This window comes from Triticum urartu, chromosome 7A, assembly GCF_056163025.1.
Source record: "Triticum urartu cultivar PI428250 chromosome 7A, HENAU_Tu73, whole genome shotgun sequence".
Classification (NCBI taxonomy): Eukaryota; Viridiplantae; Streptophyta; class Magnoliopsida; order Poales; family Poaceae; genus Triticum; species Triticum urartu.
In genome coordinates this window covers 655,801,927-655,818,597 of record NC_141879.1, presented here as the reverse complement: position 1 = coordinate 655,818,597, position 16,671 = coordinate 655,801,927, and the positions used below count along the sequence as shown (strand labels likewise).

General features: G+C 42.1%; 4 protein-coding genes across 4 annotated transcripts; 1 reads left to right on the top strand and 3 right to left on the bottom strand.

The window, feature by feature from the left end:
* Positions 1-4,259: 4,259 nt before the first annotated feature.
* On the bottom strand, positions 4,260-5,001 carry LOC147961131 (uncharacterized). The gene is made up of 2 exons (XM_087533688.1): positions 4,557-5,001; positions 4,260-4,276 (listed from the first exon to the last, which is right to left on the bottom strand). Exons 1-2 carry the CDS (start codon positions 4,999-5,001, stop codon positions 4,260-4,262), a joined length of 462 nt encoding a protein of 153 aa, XP_087389814.1.
* A 2,478-nt stretch (positions 5,002-7,479) lies between these two features.
* On the top strand, positions 7,480-11,812 carry LOC147961130 (protein FAR1-RELATED SEQUENCE 5-like). Its single transcript, XM_087537469.1, has 6 exons — positions 7,480-7,617; positions 8,618-8,689; positions 8,784-8,831; positions 8,921-9,019; positions 9,114-9,218; positions 9,314-11,812. Exons 1-6 carry the CDS (start codon positions 7,480-7,482, stop codon positions 11,810-11,812), a joined length of 2,961 nt encoding a protein of 986 aa, XP_087393595.1.
* Positions 11,813-12,811: 999 nt separating this feature from the next.
* On the bottom strand, positions 12,812-14,136 carry LOC147961129 (putative ubiquitin-like-specific protease 1B). The gene is made up of 7 exons (XM_087533687.1): positions 14,102-14,136; positions 13,853-14,021; positions 13,672-13,761; positions 13,438-13,569; positions 13,229-13,341; positions 12,926-13,103; positions 12,812-12,823 (listed from the first exon to the last, which is right to left on the bottom strand). The coding sequence occupies exons 1-7, from the start codon at positions 14,134-14,136 to the stop codon at positions 12,812-12,814; spliced, it is 729 nt and encodes a 242-aa protein (XP_087389813.1).
* Positions 14,137-15,007: 871 nt separating this feature from the next.
* Positions 15,008-16,297, bottom strand: LOC147961128 (uncharacterized). Its single transcript, XM_087537328.1, has 6 exons — positions 16,246-16,297; positions 15,811-16,130; positions 15,646-15,724; positions 15,474-15,544; positions 15,159-15,379; positions 15,008-15,053 (listed from the first exon to the last, which is right to left on the bottom strand). Exons 1-6 carry the CDS (start codon positions 16,295-16,297, stop codon positions 15,008-15,010), a joined length of 789 nt encoding a protein of 262 aa, XP_087393454.1.
* Positions 16,298-16,671: the final 374 nt, after the last annotated feature.

Below are 16,671 nucleotides of genomic sequence, written 5' to 3'. Positions count from 1 at the left end.
AAGTGTCACACGCGTGTCACGAAGCCCTCATTTTCTACAACTAAAATTGCCATCGAAAAAAGAAAAAAAGCAACCAAAAAAACTTAAATTTTCCATCTGAAAAGAAGTTGCCATCCTCGCGTCATGAAACTTGCCATAAAATACGTTCGGAATTGCCATGTATTCGTGCCACACGTGTGACACTTATCAGGGTCTCAAAATAATTTGTTTTCTTCTTGGGGTTGAATAGGCTTTTCAGCCAAACTTTGTCGGTAGTTATTTTGACTATTTTTTCAGTTTTGTATCATGGTAATATTATTGGTTGCCTCCGGCCAAATATGCTATCTTCATTTTTTGGTAGGACAAGCAGCTGAGATGATTGGGTACTCTGAACTTACCCTGTACCGAGATTACTTAACACACTAAAACTAGACTCATGGTATTAGAGATAAATAGATGAAAAGTGGTAGTAGATGGGGTAGTAATTAAAAAGTGGTAGTTCTTTGAATATGAATAATGAAACGAGTAATAATGAGATGGGGGTAAAATGGATGTGTAGATAGGGATGCAAAGCGGCGCCCAATCCGGCCCGCTTCTAGCTTTTCAAGCACTCAAATTCTTCGTCAGTAGAGTTTGAAGTTGTTAGTGTATTCTAAACTATTTCATCATGTTTTGCAGGCCTAGCGCGATCCAAACTTGCATCCTTATGTGTAAAGAAGGTAGGACTCGTTCATGGCCGAGGGCTCACTTCTAGCAGTGCTATATTTTCCCCTTTTTTGTTGTTTGCTTGGAGTCGCATGGGTTCATTTAGCTGTTCTTCAATACTTTTTATTACAAGGAAAGGCTGCACAAATACTCACTTCGTTGATACTACTTCGTTGAATTCCTAGGTTTTCGGCAGCTGCTGCTGTACCGAGCAAGAAAAATGACTTTTCGTAGACTTATGATGGATTGAGCATGAGGAAAATTAATGTTATGGTGGCATTTATCCTCATGTGGCAAGGAAATACCCCAAGACCAAGAGCAAACATATATGTACATATGAACAGGCCTGGAGATTTTTATTTATGTTTTGAAAGAAAAAAATACGTATACTTTGGGGATTTCAAAGACTGAACCAGCGGTTGTTGAGAGAAAGCAGAGGCCCAAAACACCGAGATTTGTTAACGAGGTTCACCGATATGGCTACATCCCCGGGGCTTGACTATGTGCACTCCTCCCCGTGACACCGCTACAATACCGCACCCGGTCGCCCTGGACACCGGCACATGCTGCCGGCTTCCCCTTTGTTCCGGTGCTATTATGTTGGCATAGGTTACATCGTGTGTCTAGCCCTGCTATATATGAGAGACCTAAGATACAAGTGTCCTACTAGGACACCACTTCGTATCCTATCTAAACACAATACAACTACAAGTCTAACTGTAACCTAACTTGTACACAATATTTGACACAACCCTAACAAACTCCACCTTGGCGAATATTCTCCACCACCCTGGATTTGTCCATGCATCAAACTTCCATATACATTGGACTTGAGCTTATCCCATGAGTATCGCTGCTACTCCAAAGACTCCATGTGACTCCACCTGCAACTTGTAGTCCCTTCTTTTCTTGACCACTGTCAACACTTGAGCAAAATTAAGTTCCTCTTTACTCTAGTGTATGCTCCCAACTTCCAGAGCTCCGTTCAACGCATCACACACTGATCACTGACCTGCGTGATAATGAACAACTCACATATTGGGTGTCACACATAAGAATTACCTGAACTCAACATCACCGCTCCTTTCTCGACCGCCTCTCTGAAACTTGAAGGAATTTCACCATTTCTTGTAGTCATCCCGAGTCAAATTCGCAGTTGTCTCACCACATGTATGACCACCAGAGCCCTGGCCCGTCTTCATGTCCCGTGCATACCGCACACCTCGCCGCTATTACCGCGTCGAGCCTCTGCTGTCCCGGTCGAGTCTCAAGGGTCGCGAACCCACACCACTCAACCCCCACTTCAGAGTACCATCGGTCATCACCGACCGATGACGAGTTTCACGCTTCCATCAAACCACTGGGCTCCAATCCGAATTACGTGTCACTCGCTTTTCTCCAGCTGAATAGGCTTTGACTCTCTGTGCACTTACGCCGTAGCCCCTCAATCCAGCTCCACCTTCAACATGACTCCATGATGGTTGTACGTGCCACCCCGCGCCCTGTCGACTCTAAGCTCTCATGTGCACCGTCTTGAATCAACCCTGCGCCATAGCCTTGTCCAAGCCACACAAGTCCTCTGACCTGCGCCATGTGTTTCCACGCCCCAGAAGCCGGTCACCATCAGCATCACGCCCCTATGTCGTCGTCGCCGATCCCACCACCGTCTTCTGTACCAACCAACTTGCGTCGATCCTGTCAGACTGTCCAGTCCGACCCAGCCGAACTTGTTCGACTGTATGACACGCTCGAGGCTCCCAAATCGTCTTCCGCGAATTTCTATCCATCACATGATAATTCCATCTCAGTTGGCATGACTTCCCGCAACGCCTTCAAGCATCCTTGATGTGCCAACAAATCTTTCATCCCTGTCTGCCATAACCCAAGGCTTTCAGCTCTGCGAACTTCTCCACCTCAAACCTGGTACCCGTTGGCGCCATGGTTCTTTGTACAGATGACCCTGCGAAAAATTATCCAAGCTTTCCTCACATGATGCCCAAGTACACAAGCAAAACCTGGCGTGGTACACCCTCATGTGCTAATAGCAATTTCAACCAAAAAACCTTCTGGTCTTCTCACGTCGTGTAGCTCCCTTGGCACAAATTTTGTAATGCTAGCTTTGCCTTGCCTCATCTCTTCTGATGATGTGTATCAATGAATTTTCTCCGCCCATTCGATCTGCTACCTTGTGTCGTATACCAGGACTCAGTCCTATTCTTTTTGTCCAAAACAAATCTCACGTAGCTACACAAACATGTCTTCAGATCAGTGGCACCCTTTCATGGGCCTCAGCACACATCTGGCCCGCTACTCCTTCTCGGCCGAAGCCACGGCTGCAAGCTGCATAGCCAGCCTGCCCACAAGCCGCTGCCCCACGTACGCGTCTTGTGCTGAACCGTGTGCACCGCTGCAGCTGTCTGCTGCCCCACATGTCACCGTTGTAGCCACCCGCACCGATTCCGATTACTGCTCGAAGATTACAGCACGACCAACTCTGCTTTAGATCGCAACTCGCCGACGTCCTACGTCCCGTATTATGACCACTTCCTGCAGATTTACGTCTATGCTTCTTCTTCCTCTAGATCAACTTCAACGGTCTCTTTGAACCTTGCTCTGATACCACTTGTTAGATTAAATCCGAAGCATATTGTTGATCATCCGAGGACCAAGCAATCACATGAGCATGACACCGAGATTTGTTAACGAGGTTCACCGATATGGCTACATCCCCGGGGCTTGACTACGGGCGCTCCTCCCCGTGACACCGCTACAATACCGCATCCGGTCGCCCTGGACACCGGCACATGCCGCCGGATTCCCCTGCGTTCTGGTGCTATTATGTTGGCATAGGTTTACATCGTGTGTCTAGCCCCGCTATATATGAGAGGCCTAGGATACAAGTGTCCTACTAGGACACGACTTCATATCCTATCTAAACGCAATACAACTACAAGTCCAACTGTAACCTAACTTGTACACAATATTCTAGTCACATCCCGGTATGCATGCAGTTTGCATGCAAGACCTAGTCAGAATTCAGGCGGAGGTGGATGCAAGCCTGTTGTTTTATAGGCTAGAATAACAGAGGATTGGTTCGAGGATGAGTATGGCTGGCAGGATGGATTATGAACTAGAGACCCGAGGCATCTCATGAGTAGATAGTACATCCAAGTATCAAAGTTTCATGTTCATAGCAGCGGAGATCATAAAAAGGACTTTAAAGGGCCTCGCTGCCATCGGCTATAGCCAGACTTGAGAAGTATTACCGAAAAGGCTTTCGCCCCGCTTTATAAATAAAGCAAACCGTCAAGGGCACACATACACGGACTAGTCTAGAACACACACACCCAAGTCACACAATAAGAGGTCCAAAGGTACTACTGAGGGCACAACTCAACAAGCCTAAAACATAACACAAAATAAAATGAGGGGCGCGGCCGAGGCCGGAGCCGGGGAGCACGCCAGGCATCTAATCAGGCTCTAGAGGTGGCGGAGGGGGCGGCGGCGACAGGCGAACGGCCATCGAGCGAAGGTCGGCGATGAATATGGAGATGGCGTCCCAGTCCCGAGGGCGGCTAGGCGGCCGCCAAAGCTGCAAGTAACCATACAGTTTGAAGAGAGCGTCAATAGCTCGTCGGAGTGGAGTGCGCTGAATCACAAGCTTATTGCGAATCGTCCAGAGGGTCCACGCGAGACCCCCAATCTCAAGCAACCTAATGTGACGAGTGGGTAGAGGGGAGGCCTGGAGTTCGGTGAAGAGGTCGGGGAGGTTGGTGTGGCACCAATCCCCACCGACAACCTTTCTAAAACAGCTCCAAACGAACTAAGCAGACACGCATGAGAAGAAGATGTGGTTCGAATCTCCGGGGTACCACAGAGAGGGCAAAGACCGGAGCCCAAACCATTGCGCTTGCGGACCTCCACCCCAGACGGGAGCCGTCTATGGATCCATTGCCACATGAAGATCCAGATTTTTAGAGGCAGACGAATGGACCACACCGCCTCGATGGGGGACGGGGTGGAGGAGGGGGCAATAGCTGAGTAGAGGGACTTGGTGGAGAATTGGCCCGAAGGATCAAGGCGCCACCAGACCTCATCCGGGCCTGCATCGACAGCCGGCTCACGGAGAGCGATGCAATCAAGAAGCTCATGCCAGGCGGCAACTTCCGGAGGCTCAAATGGCCTCCGGAACGCGAGGCGCCCTAAGTCAATAAGGGCCCGTTCAACTGAGATCGTCGGGACGACGGCGATGGAGAAGAGGTCGGGAAAGCGAGCCGCGAAGGGGGTGTCTCCCGCCCATCGGTCAAACCAGAACATGGTCGCTTATCCTGATCCGACCGATATGGAAGTCCCAATGCGGAGGACGGGGAGCAGTTGGATGACTGACTGCCAGAACTGGGATCCACCGGACCTATGACAGAAGGCCAGAGGTTGGCCACGCAGGTATTTGTTCCGGATGATGTCTAACCACAGCCCTCCGTGCCCTTGCGAGATGCGCCAGAGCCAGCGGGAAAGGAGGGCAATATTCATGCGCTTCGAGCACATGATACCGAGGCCACCTTGTTCCCGGGGCTTGCAAATGTCGGGCCACCTAACCATATGATATTTCTATTTGTTATTGTCCCCGGCCCAATAGAAGCGGAATTGGATCTTGGCGATCTCATGGTGGAGCGTCTCGTGAAGGCTGTAGAAGCTCATGAGGAACAAGAGAAGACTGGCGAGCGAGGAGTTGATGAGAATCATCCGGGCCGCCTTCGACAGCCACCGACCTTGCCAAGACTCAATGCACGTTTGCAACTTGGCCACCGTCGGACGCAAGTCAGCAATGGTAAGCCGAGAGTCACTAATGGGCATTCCCAGGTAGGTTGTGGGGAAGGAGCCCAGGCGGCAATTCAAGCGGTTGGCAATGTCGAGGGCCTCAGCCGGAGAGTAGCCCATCATCATCACCGTCACTCTTGTCGAAGTTGATCTTTAGGCCAGACATTTGTTGGAAGTAGAGGAGGAGGAACATAAGGTTAGCGATGTCCGCGTCGGAGCCTTCGACCATGATGATGGTGTCGTCGGTGTACTGGAGTATGGAGATGCCGGCGCCACCGGCCAAGTGGGGAGTGATCCCATGAATATGGCCCGCGGCCGAGCGAACTTAGAGAATAAGACAAGGAGAGTAGATTTCAGTTTTCCATATCTGCAGACTTCGTCCGAGATAAGAGGCCCCGCTTACAATCCACTCATCTGCACCCTGCACGCACTGTCGCACACAGGCCCAATCAGATTGTGTAACTAGATACCGTCGGCGCATGCCAAACAGTACATCTTGGCTGCGAGGTCGCTCGGTTGGACAGGGTCATCGATTACCTAAGCTGAGCCATTGACGTGCACTAGCGAGTGGGCATGAGATGCTGGCCCGTGGGACCAGATTTAATGTCGTAGGAGACGAGAAATTTGCATATTCACCTATCCGGATACCTCCCATACCGAACTAACACTCTTACGCTTCTTTGCAATCATCTGGTTATGAATTTTTGTTAGGAATTACTAGATTGGATCGGTTGGATGAGCGACTGAACTGTTTCTCTCTGAACCATATCATCATAGTCAGAGATTGTAGCTCATACTCACAAATGGATCATGACAAGGTAGTTTATTGCTCTGAGAGGAGAGGAAGACTCTTCCATATATAAGGTGGGGAAATCAAGGTGAGCAATTAAACAAGGCTTGTGAGTTTTTCTTTTCAAGAGTACGCCTAGGCATAAGGGCTTGTGAGTTGTGAGTAGTACATGCAAGAGATAGCACAAGTGAGTACAAAAACTCCGGAGGGTGATAAAATTAAGATGTGCATGCAAGAGATAGCACAAGTGAGTTTGCTTCAGTGCATCGTACCTCCCAAATCTGAAAGTAACCACTACTCTCCGAATCGGAAAGTAGCGACTACTTTCCAAATAATTTAGAAGGGCATTTTTGTATGTCACTGCTAATGTAGATTAACCATATGATTTGTACTGCTAGCGCCACGGGATCGCCCTCCTCCTCCACCTCATCCTCTGTTAACACAGGTCCTGAGTCTTGACGATGTGGATGTCAAGTTCTTTCCGATGGACTGCACAGGCATAAGACCAATCGCTTCCATCCACTTCCACGGAGATGCACACGTACTCCCTCCATCCCATCATATAAGACATTTTTGCAGAGACTTTTTATATTATGAGATTGAGGGAGTATGTAACAAGCTAACTTTGAACGATTTGATCGGTGGAACGCAATACACAGACTCGCCGAGTTGGCCAAAAGGCTCTGTGTCGAGCCTTTGAAACTTTATTGCTTTTTTCTGGTCGATCTGATGTTAGAAACGTAGGGCTACATAGCTATTTATATTGGCTAAACTAGTCCTAATACAAATCCTATTAAGTGACTGCACCGAGTCCATGCCGGATTGGTCTCTTACATCGTGGTTATTTCTAGGGACTGTCTATTTGACATTTGAGTGTTTTCCATTTCAACAACATTCAAAAAAACCTGACAAATGAACAGATGACACCTGTACAGCCATAAAAACAGCCAACAGCGGAAAAAGATCAGCCAAAACGGGTCGGGGAAAATACTTGACCCGGTAACCCTCGACAACAACCCACTCCAGAAAAATCAGGGACCTACCCCGACCTCCAGGCCCACACAACATGTGCCCAACTTGCAACGCACGAAAAAGGGCCAAACCCCTCCCGCAAACCACTGGACAGATCTCACCTAACAACACAAACAAGCGAATCAGAAAGGGGAAGAAGAAAAAGAAGGGAGAACATGGAGGCCGCCATGGGCGATGGGGTAGAAGAAGAAGGGAGGTCAAACACAAATCAGAAAAGAGTTGAAGAAGATGTTGTACCTGACGAGCAGCAAGAAAGAAGATCGCCAGAGAGGAATCAGCAACAGGATGCACAGGTCAGCAAAAAAAGTCCCAACTTCTCTCTCCACCTCTCGCATGAACAGATCATGGAGGAATTTCCTTCATCAACAAAAAGAAGATTGATTAACATCTGCTGTTCTCCTAGAAATTAACATTGAAAATATTGGAACAGTAAAAACAAAATTGCAGTATAAATCCCTAGAACATTGTAGTGTAAGTAGCTGATAATTTACATTGTAGTGTAAGCAGATGTAAATCCCACAGAAGATTACAGTGGGAAAATAAACAATTTCCAGAGAAAAATCCCTGGTAAATTCTAGTGTAAATTTCCACTGTGAAAACATGATTTACAGTGTAAAATCCCACAGATATTTACAGTGGGAAAATAACACAATTACCAGTGCAAATCCCTAGTAAATTACTGTGGGAAAATAAACAATTTACAGTGAAAATATCACAAATTCCAGTGTAAATCCCTATTAAATTCTATTGTAAATTCCAATGCAATTCCAGTGTAAAACCATGTTTTCACATTGTAAATCCAACAGTAAAAAACTACTGTAAGTAGTTTCCAATGTAATTACAATGTTCTACAATGCAATTACTGTGGGAAAATAAACAATTTACAGTGAAAATATCACAAATTCCAGTGTAAATCCCTATTAAATTCTATTGTAAATTCCAATGCAATTCCAGTGTAAAACCATGTTTTCACACTGTAAATCCAACAGTAAAAAACTACTGTAAGTAGTTTCCAATGTAATTACAATGTTTTACAATGCAAAATTCCTGTAAAATCCCACAGTAAAAACTAATGTAAGTAACTTGTAATTTCCAGTGAAAAAACTACTGCAAAATGCATGTACTTCCAAAAAGGGAACTAGTAGGATCTTCCAGAGTAAATAATCAAATCACAAACAAAAAAGGACACGGAACACTGAAAGTACCTGCATCTCACATTCTATTCCTAAAAAAACGCTTGGTTGCTCATGATTACGCTAACACTGACATTCTACTTTTTAAAAATGGGTTGAGGACAGGAGCACGATGAGGGCACTAGCTGAAGACGACCTACTGAGACTATCACAGGAAGAACTGATACTCAATGTAATATGCAGTAGCTAAACTTTCCCCCTTCGTTTATGCTGCATGAGCTTGTTCATTAAGTTTGAAAAAAAATGCTAACATGATTATGTTGCAGGACACATTTTCATTCACTGCCCTCCTTCAACCAGACATTATATACAAGGTAAAAAATTCAAAGAAATACAAAAAATCAACTACTGCACAAAATGATACCGAAAAAGTCTGAATTATAAGTTGGGATGAACCATGCAGGTACATTCAGGAGATGCATCGACGGAAATTATGGGAACTATTGAGCAAAACTCCAGGACCAAAGCAGATGATAGTTTCACCACAACAATAGACACCAAGGTAAACAAGGATATCTGCTGAATGAGAATTACAAGAAAATACCAAAGGAAACATAGTAACATTCATTACACTAACCTGTTCAAAAACTTTGCAGACATTTGAGGGAGACTTGCATCACGAAGTGGTAGTAAGCGAAGATGGTGGAGGAGAATCTAATCCATGGGACACAGGCCTATTCTACAACATGAATCTACAACAGGTACATACTACAAAAACTTCAGAAAGAACAAACGATGAACATATGAGAAAGTTGAGACATTACATCAGGAAAAAAACTAACACAAAAACCTAAAGTTGCAGGAGCCTGAGGATGTTGACATAAGAAGAGCAGCAGCTAAAAAAAACTCAAGCACATGTTGTAGCAATGAAGAAGGAGAAATAAAACAACCAGAACACTCACTTGAACAAGACGGAGATGATGGATTCCTCGATGAAGAAGACGTTGAGAGATTCCTGCAAAATGAACAAGATGGTGCATCAGAAGGCAATCTGATGAACACCAACAGTAATTTCAAGCCACATTTAGGCATGCAATTCAAAACAAAAGAAGAAGCTCAGGAATCTATAAATTTCTACTCAAAACTAGTAGGCTTTTCAGTGGCTACTGTAGCAATCTCCAGAACAACAAGCAAAAAGAGGAACAATGAGGTGACAAGGATCACTATGAAGTGCAACAAGTGGGGCAAGACAAAAGAAATAGAGACAGAAAGCGTTGTACCCATGAGAAAAAGTACAATCATTGCTAAAACTGATTGTAAAGTCGTGGTGGTCATATCAGAGAAAGGAGGTTTTTGGGAAATTACAAGACAACAACTCGAACACAACCACGAGTTAACACCAAACAGTAGATTCTTCAGGTCACATAAGTACATGTCAGATGAAGAGAAGTGCTTGATATGGGTTTTGAAGCATACAAACCTGGAAACAAGAAGGATTGTTGTTGTCCTAGCTTACTTGAGAGGAGGAATGGCTCATCTACCCTACACAAAGAAGCATGTGACTAACTATGCAACAACAATAAACGGAGATATCACAAACTCAGACATGATGGAAGTAGTGCAGATGTTCAACAAGAAGCAAGCAGAAAATCCTGGGTTTTGCTACTCGTTTGAGCTTGATGGAGAGAATAAAGTGAGAAGCTTATTCTGGACAGATGTTAGGTCAAGAATGATGTATGACATTTGCGGTGATTGCATCTGTTTCGACACTACATTCCTGACAAACAGATACAACCTACCGTTTGCACCCTTTGTTGGAATATCCCCGCATGGCAACACATACTTGTTTGCTTGTGCCTTCATTATCAACAAGACGAAAGAAACATTTGCTTGGTTGTTTGAACAATTCCTAATGGCTATGGGAGGCAAGCATCCTATATCGATCATTACAGATCAGGACAAGGCTATGCAAGCAGCAATTGAAAAAGTCTTTCCTAATGCTATCCATAGGAGCTGCCTGTTTCACATAAAGAAAAAGGCAGAGGAGAAAGTTGGGCCATGTTTCCAAGCTAATGAAGGCCTATATGAAGATTTCCAGGACATTGTGGACAATTCTTTGACTGTGGAAGAATATGAAACACACTGGCAAGAAATGATTGAAAATTACAAAGTTCATGACATAAAGTACTTCAGCGACATGTGGGAAAACAGGAAAAAGTTCATACCAGTGTATTTCAAGGACAAATTCTTCCCATTCATACAAACTACAACAAGAAGTGAAGGAACAAATTCCCTCTTCAAAAAAGGGGTTGGAGCTAAATTCAGTGCTACCAGCTTTTTGAGAGAGTATGACCGGATTATTGATGTTGTACATGACAGGGAAGAAGAATGTGATCATGTTTCTAGAAACAAGAAGGTTGCAAGCAAAGCTTTCTGGTCGAAATACAGCATAGAAAGGCAAGCACATGAGCTGTACAACCTTGGAATATTCAGAAAATTCCAGCATAAAATGGGAGACACAACAAGGCTCCTTGTCTTTGAGCAAGAAAAAGACAAATACTACATAGTTACCCAAGCTAAGAACTACCCTGTAAAAGAATGCCGGAAAAGGTTATACCTAGTGCAAGTTGGACTGAACAAAGAAGAGTACTCCTGCATCTGTTGTTCATTCCAGAAAGATGGACTGTTGTGCTCACACATACTAAGAGTAATGATCCATCTCAACATCGAGAAGATACCAGAAAAATACATCAGTGACAGATGGAGGAAAAATGACTACAAGCTCGATATTACAAAGACACCAGCTGTTGTAGCAGAGAACTCCACACTAAGGTACAATGTGTTGGCAAGGAAATTGGTGCATGTGGCATCAATAGCTTCAAAGAAGAAGAGGAAGTATGAATATCTGCTGGGAGAATTGGACATGATACAGAAAAGATTGCGAGAAATGGATGATGAAGAAGAAACTGGAGATGAGGGTCAGAGTGTAACCACAAGAACAGTCACTTTTATAGCAACAACAGGGGGTGAAGAGGGGACAACCACGACACTGACAATACAAGACCCAGATATAGCCAAAACAAAGGGTAGGCCAAGGATGCTAACTATTCAAAAAGCAATAAAGCAGAACAAGTTCTACAAATGCTCGCACTGTGGGTCACAAAAGCACACTATCAAGAATTGCACCAACCTTGACAAGCAATACAATCTACCCAGAAGCAATAGACGAAAGCAGTCGAACCCTAGGAATGTAAATAAAGGTATTTTAATAATCATGTTGTACCCCTGTGCTACACTTACTTTAATTCAAGAAATTAAAAATAACAAGAAAAATTGCAGGTGGGGAGAAGGATGACAGCAAGCAAAGGAATCGAGGAAAGAAGAAGATGGACGAATCAGCAACAAACAGAGGCTTAGGGGACAAGAATCTGAGGAGGACATAGGATAAGACACAATGGACAAGCAAGGAAGACGACAAGGAAAAGGAAATAGTTGACTTGTAATAAGAGATGGTTATGAACAAAAATACTTGACTTGTACTAAGAGGGGCAAGCATTGTTTGCGACCTACTGCATTTGAAAAGACTACTTTATGAGGCATGTATTTTGTGCATCATTGGTGCCTTACGGATGAAAGTTTAACATTCAACTTGTTTAAGAATATTGAGTAAACTTCTAAATACAATAAGTAAACTAGACAAGAAAATGCAGCAAGAAAAAGCTGACAATTGAAATACCTTCATAGACAGCCATAAGATATGCTTGTTTGGAAGTTTCCACAAGAACTTTAGAACTATAAAGCAACACTGCAACAAACAAGACGAGGCAAAAAATATTAAAGAAAGCAAAATGAAAAAGGAGTAAAACTGTAGAAAGTAGCTATAAACAATTACTATATACTGATAAAAGTAGATAATGAGGAGAGAACTTACTTAATACCAGATGTAAGCTTGAGGTAGCCAAATCAATAGAAAAAAGACTACAACATTCGTACGAATCAATAGACAGCATGAAAATAATTTCAGCCAAGAAAAGGGTCTAGAAATTGATTAAACGAATCAATATAGTGCAACATAAAACTATAAAAAAAACATGCGAAAAAAATAATCCCAATAACAAAGGGTCTTGAACTGTTACAAAGGTAGCGATACAACTCGTCAGCCCAAAAAGTACATTAACCTAGAACAATCTTGCACCAAATAATATTGTTGGGTCAAAAGCAACACATTCCTAAACTATAGAAGCTAATAAAAGACCGAAGCATCTCCAGACTTGTTGACCATCAAGAAAACTCTACAGTTGACCACCAAGGAAAACCTTCACACTCAATCACCACCGAAGATAGAAAAAGTTATCTAGTTCTGCACCTGCCACAAAAGTCATACATTAGTCAAAAAACACTTAGAAGATATAAACAATCAACGCATGACTAAGGCAAAAAAATAAAAAAAATCAGAGACTACACTCACGTCACCAAAGAAGTTTGTGACAAGAGACTTGTCAGCAGTGTTGAAATGGCTGAAATAAAGTTCATTTGCGAGCTTGATCCTGATGTTATCTATATCAGCTTGTGTAAAAAGATTGCCAATTGGAGTCCTAGGAGACCAGTGCTTCATGTACATAACAGAGAAAACACCACAATCATACCTGAAAAAGAATAATGAGCAACAACAACTAAGCCACATATCAAAACTGAAAAATAAAAATACAAAGAAAGAAACAATAGAAAAGGTAAAGTGCAGCCATGAGTATAGAGATACTGCTTGACATACGTGTTATTTTGCTGCGGGACCGCAGGATACACAATGTCAAAATTTTCAAAGTCAATACGCTTCCTCAATATAGGAGTCACATATGTGTCCCATAGATTGATGAAGTTGTTAACCTGAAATAACACATGAAACAAGAGAAATCATAAAACTAATGAAAAAAATCAAAAGGGCAGCTGCAGAGGGAACATTAAGCCAGAGAAAAAACTTACAATCGGATCACGAATGGCTAGGTGGAAATCGGAGAACTCGCCATATAATGAATCGAGGAAGACAAACAGTTTCTCCTTCAAGCAAACCACAAAAGAAAACCAATGACTGAACCTACAAATAGGGAAGTACAGCTGGCAAAAACAAACAACACATTAGAAACCTAGGTAGAAAGCTACATGAGACTAAGCACAAAAATATGACTTAATAAAACTATGATATTAATCAGCACCTACCATGTTGCTTCTCCACATAGGAAAAACGCTATTAGCACCATTGAAAGCATTACCAACAATCTTAGCATTAGTACCATCCAGAATTGTTTCCTAAGCAAGAGAAAAAAATAAATGCTAAGTCCAAAAGAAAACTAACAAATACAGACAACAAGAAATGCAACAGAAGCTTATTACTACTTACACCAATGTAAGAGAAGAAGAAATGTTTCTTAGAAACGGAAGGGTGAGCTTCATTGAATAGATATCGACACACACACAAGATCAAGAAATTGTCTACGCAAGATTTGAACTGTAGTGAAGAAAGGTTACGATAACTACAGTAAGCTCTTTCATATCGGATAGCCTCGTACCTACAAGAAATACAAAAAGATCAGGATCATAAAAAAAGAACATACAAAAACCAAAAATATCACTAATGGTGAAAACTTACTTGCACCACTCTGGATGACTTGCAATCTGAACCATTGCAAGATGATTACGCCTTTCTTGAGCAGTAACTGAATAACGATTCACTTGAGGAACATAAGGATCTGAGTTGAATCTAACAGGGACAACAATTCTACGAGGGACATGAGCTGCAGAAGACCTAGTTGTAGAACCACCAAGGGGCTGAAATGATGGAGCACCTTTTGAACATGCAGGAACCTTAGAAAGATGAGCACTAGAAACAACAGGCGTGTCTGACAGGATCTCTAATTCCGGGCTATTAGCAACCTGTAAAATGAGAAGGAAAAAGATCAAACAAAGCAGACACATAAAGAAAAAGAATAAAAATGAAAACAAAATACAAGCATTAAAAAAGTTAAAACCAATAAAGAAATACCTATACCTTTACAGGATTACGATAACTTGTTGCAGGGGCAGCAAAACTGTGCAACTTGTTGTAAGTAACATCATTTGATCTAGATAGCTCTTGACACCTAGCTGCAAAGTTTGAGCTACCAATTTTATGGACATCAACTACTGCCTCATTGAGCTGCAGATAAAGATAAAAAAGCTTGAATAAAATTTCAAAAAACTAGCTAGAAAAAAATAGATAAATGCATTACTGAAAAGAAAAAGAAAAAAGAAAACTAAACACATTCAGAAAGTAAGAACCACCTTCGCAATAGCTTTTGGAGTAGTTTGCAAGATTACATCAGGAGAACATAAGTTCACATGATTGGTTGGCTTTGAATAATTAGAGTGATCGACATTAACCATAACAATACAATCCTAGAAGAAAGGGAATAAGAAAGAACAGAGAATCAATTAAAGATTTAAAAAATTAGTACAAGACGACAATAAAAAAAGGAAATACAACAACAAACCTCGTCATTAGGTGAATTAAACGACTTCAGATATCTGTCGGCAACATACTGAGAACACTGGACATCACCCAACTACAGAAACAAAAAACCCTTGAGAAAAATCAAACAAAACAAATAAAGATGAATTTAGAGACTAAAATGCAAGAAAACAAAGATGAAGGAGAAAGAAATACTAACCTCATTACGGAAATACTGCGACAAGCGAATTGGAACAAGGGGTGACAGGTCTCTAAAAGAATTTGTATCTTCCATAGGAGATTTTCCATGAGCGTGAACTGGGGTGTAATTGCAGACATTAGAAGGAGACTGAATACCAAGAGCACGATTAAGCTCGGCAAAGGAAGGAATCCCAAAAGCATTAACAGCATCTTTCTCATTACAATCCTTAGCAGGGCCATCTAGACAAAGAATAAAAACAAAAATTCAACTTAAAAGAAGCACATGAATACCTGAAATAGAAAAAAACATGAAAACAATAACTAAAACAAATACCTGAAAGCAACACGAAAGAATCGACATCAGTGATATCACATTTAGACTTTGAAGGAGAAATACCTGAAAATAAGAAAAGAATGCACAACTTGAAAATAGGGCAACTCAAGATACAGAGGAAACTGATATGCAAAATAAACAAAACAAAAAGTGCATATAGAACATTTGGCAGGAACTGCAACAATTGAATCTTTTATTTTAACTTTAGAAAACAAGGCGCATACTGGAACAGGACCTTCTTTTGCAACAGCCTACAAATCAAACAAAAAAAATGAAAGAGCTACGACAAGGAAAAAAACTAGAAAGAAAGCATCCTAAGAAATAAGAACATGCACACCTCATTACGCACTTTAGCAGGTGTTGAAGAGCTAGATAGAACAACTGGATTATGTAAACCACCAAAGATAACAGCAGGAGGTACAATGGGAGTAACGGCATCTAGAGTGACCGCAGGATGACTCTCTTGCTGTACAACAGCCTCTGGAATACTATCAGATGTAGCAACCTCTGGAATACCATCAGACGTAGGAACCTCTGGGGCAACATCAGATTTAGCAACCTCCGGAATAGCATCAGATATAGCAACCTCTGGAATACCATCAGATTTAGCAAAAACACCATTGGCGATAGCAGAATGAAATGAGACAGACTTGTTACCTACAAAAACAAATAAATGACAAGCAGAACAAGCAATCAAAAATAACACTAAAACAACGAAGATAAAAATACAAATGCTACATGCAACTAAAAAAGAAAAAGATTATGAACTAACCAAAAGAGAATTTGCTCATAGACTGATGCTCGCTTCCAGACACTTTGGGCATAGATGAATTCAACACACATTCCAGAACATTTAAAACAAGAGACTCTGCCCAATCAATGAATATCTTAGGTTTGTCTTGGTTTGTAGTCTGAACAAGCTCAATGACTTCAAGAGCAGTCTGAAAAAGAGACAAAATCAGCAAAAAGCAACAATTAAAATGCTCAGAAAAGTACAATCTAACCACAAAAAAATACCTAAGATCCAAAGTGAGGGCAAATAGTTCTTTGAACTTTCATTGCAAAAGAACCATCAGAAGGGCCAATATCAAAACTCTTACTGCCTGAGGATTTTTCAACAGAACCCTGAAACAAAAACAAAAGTAAATACATGGCAAAACATAAAAGTAAAAATGGATGAATAAAGAAACAATGAACT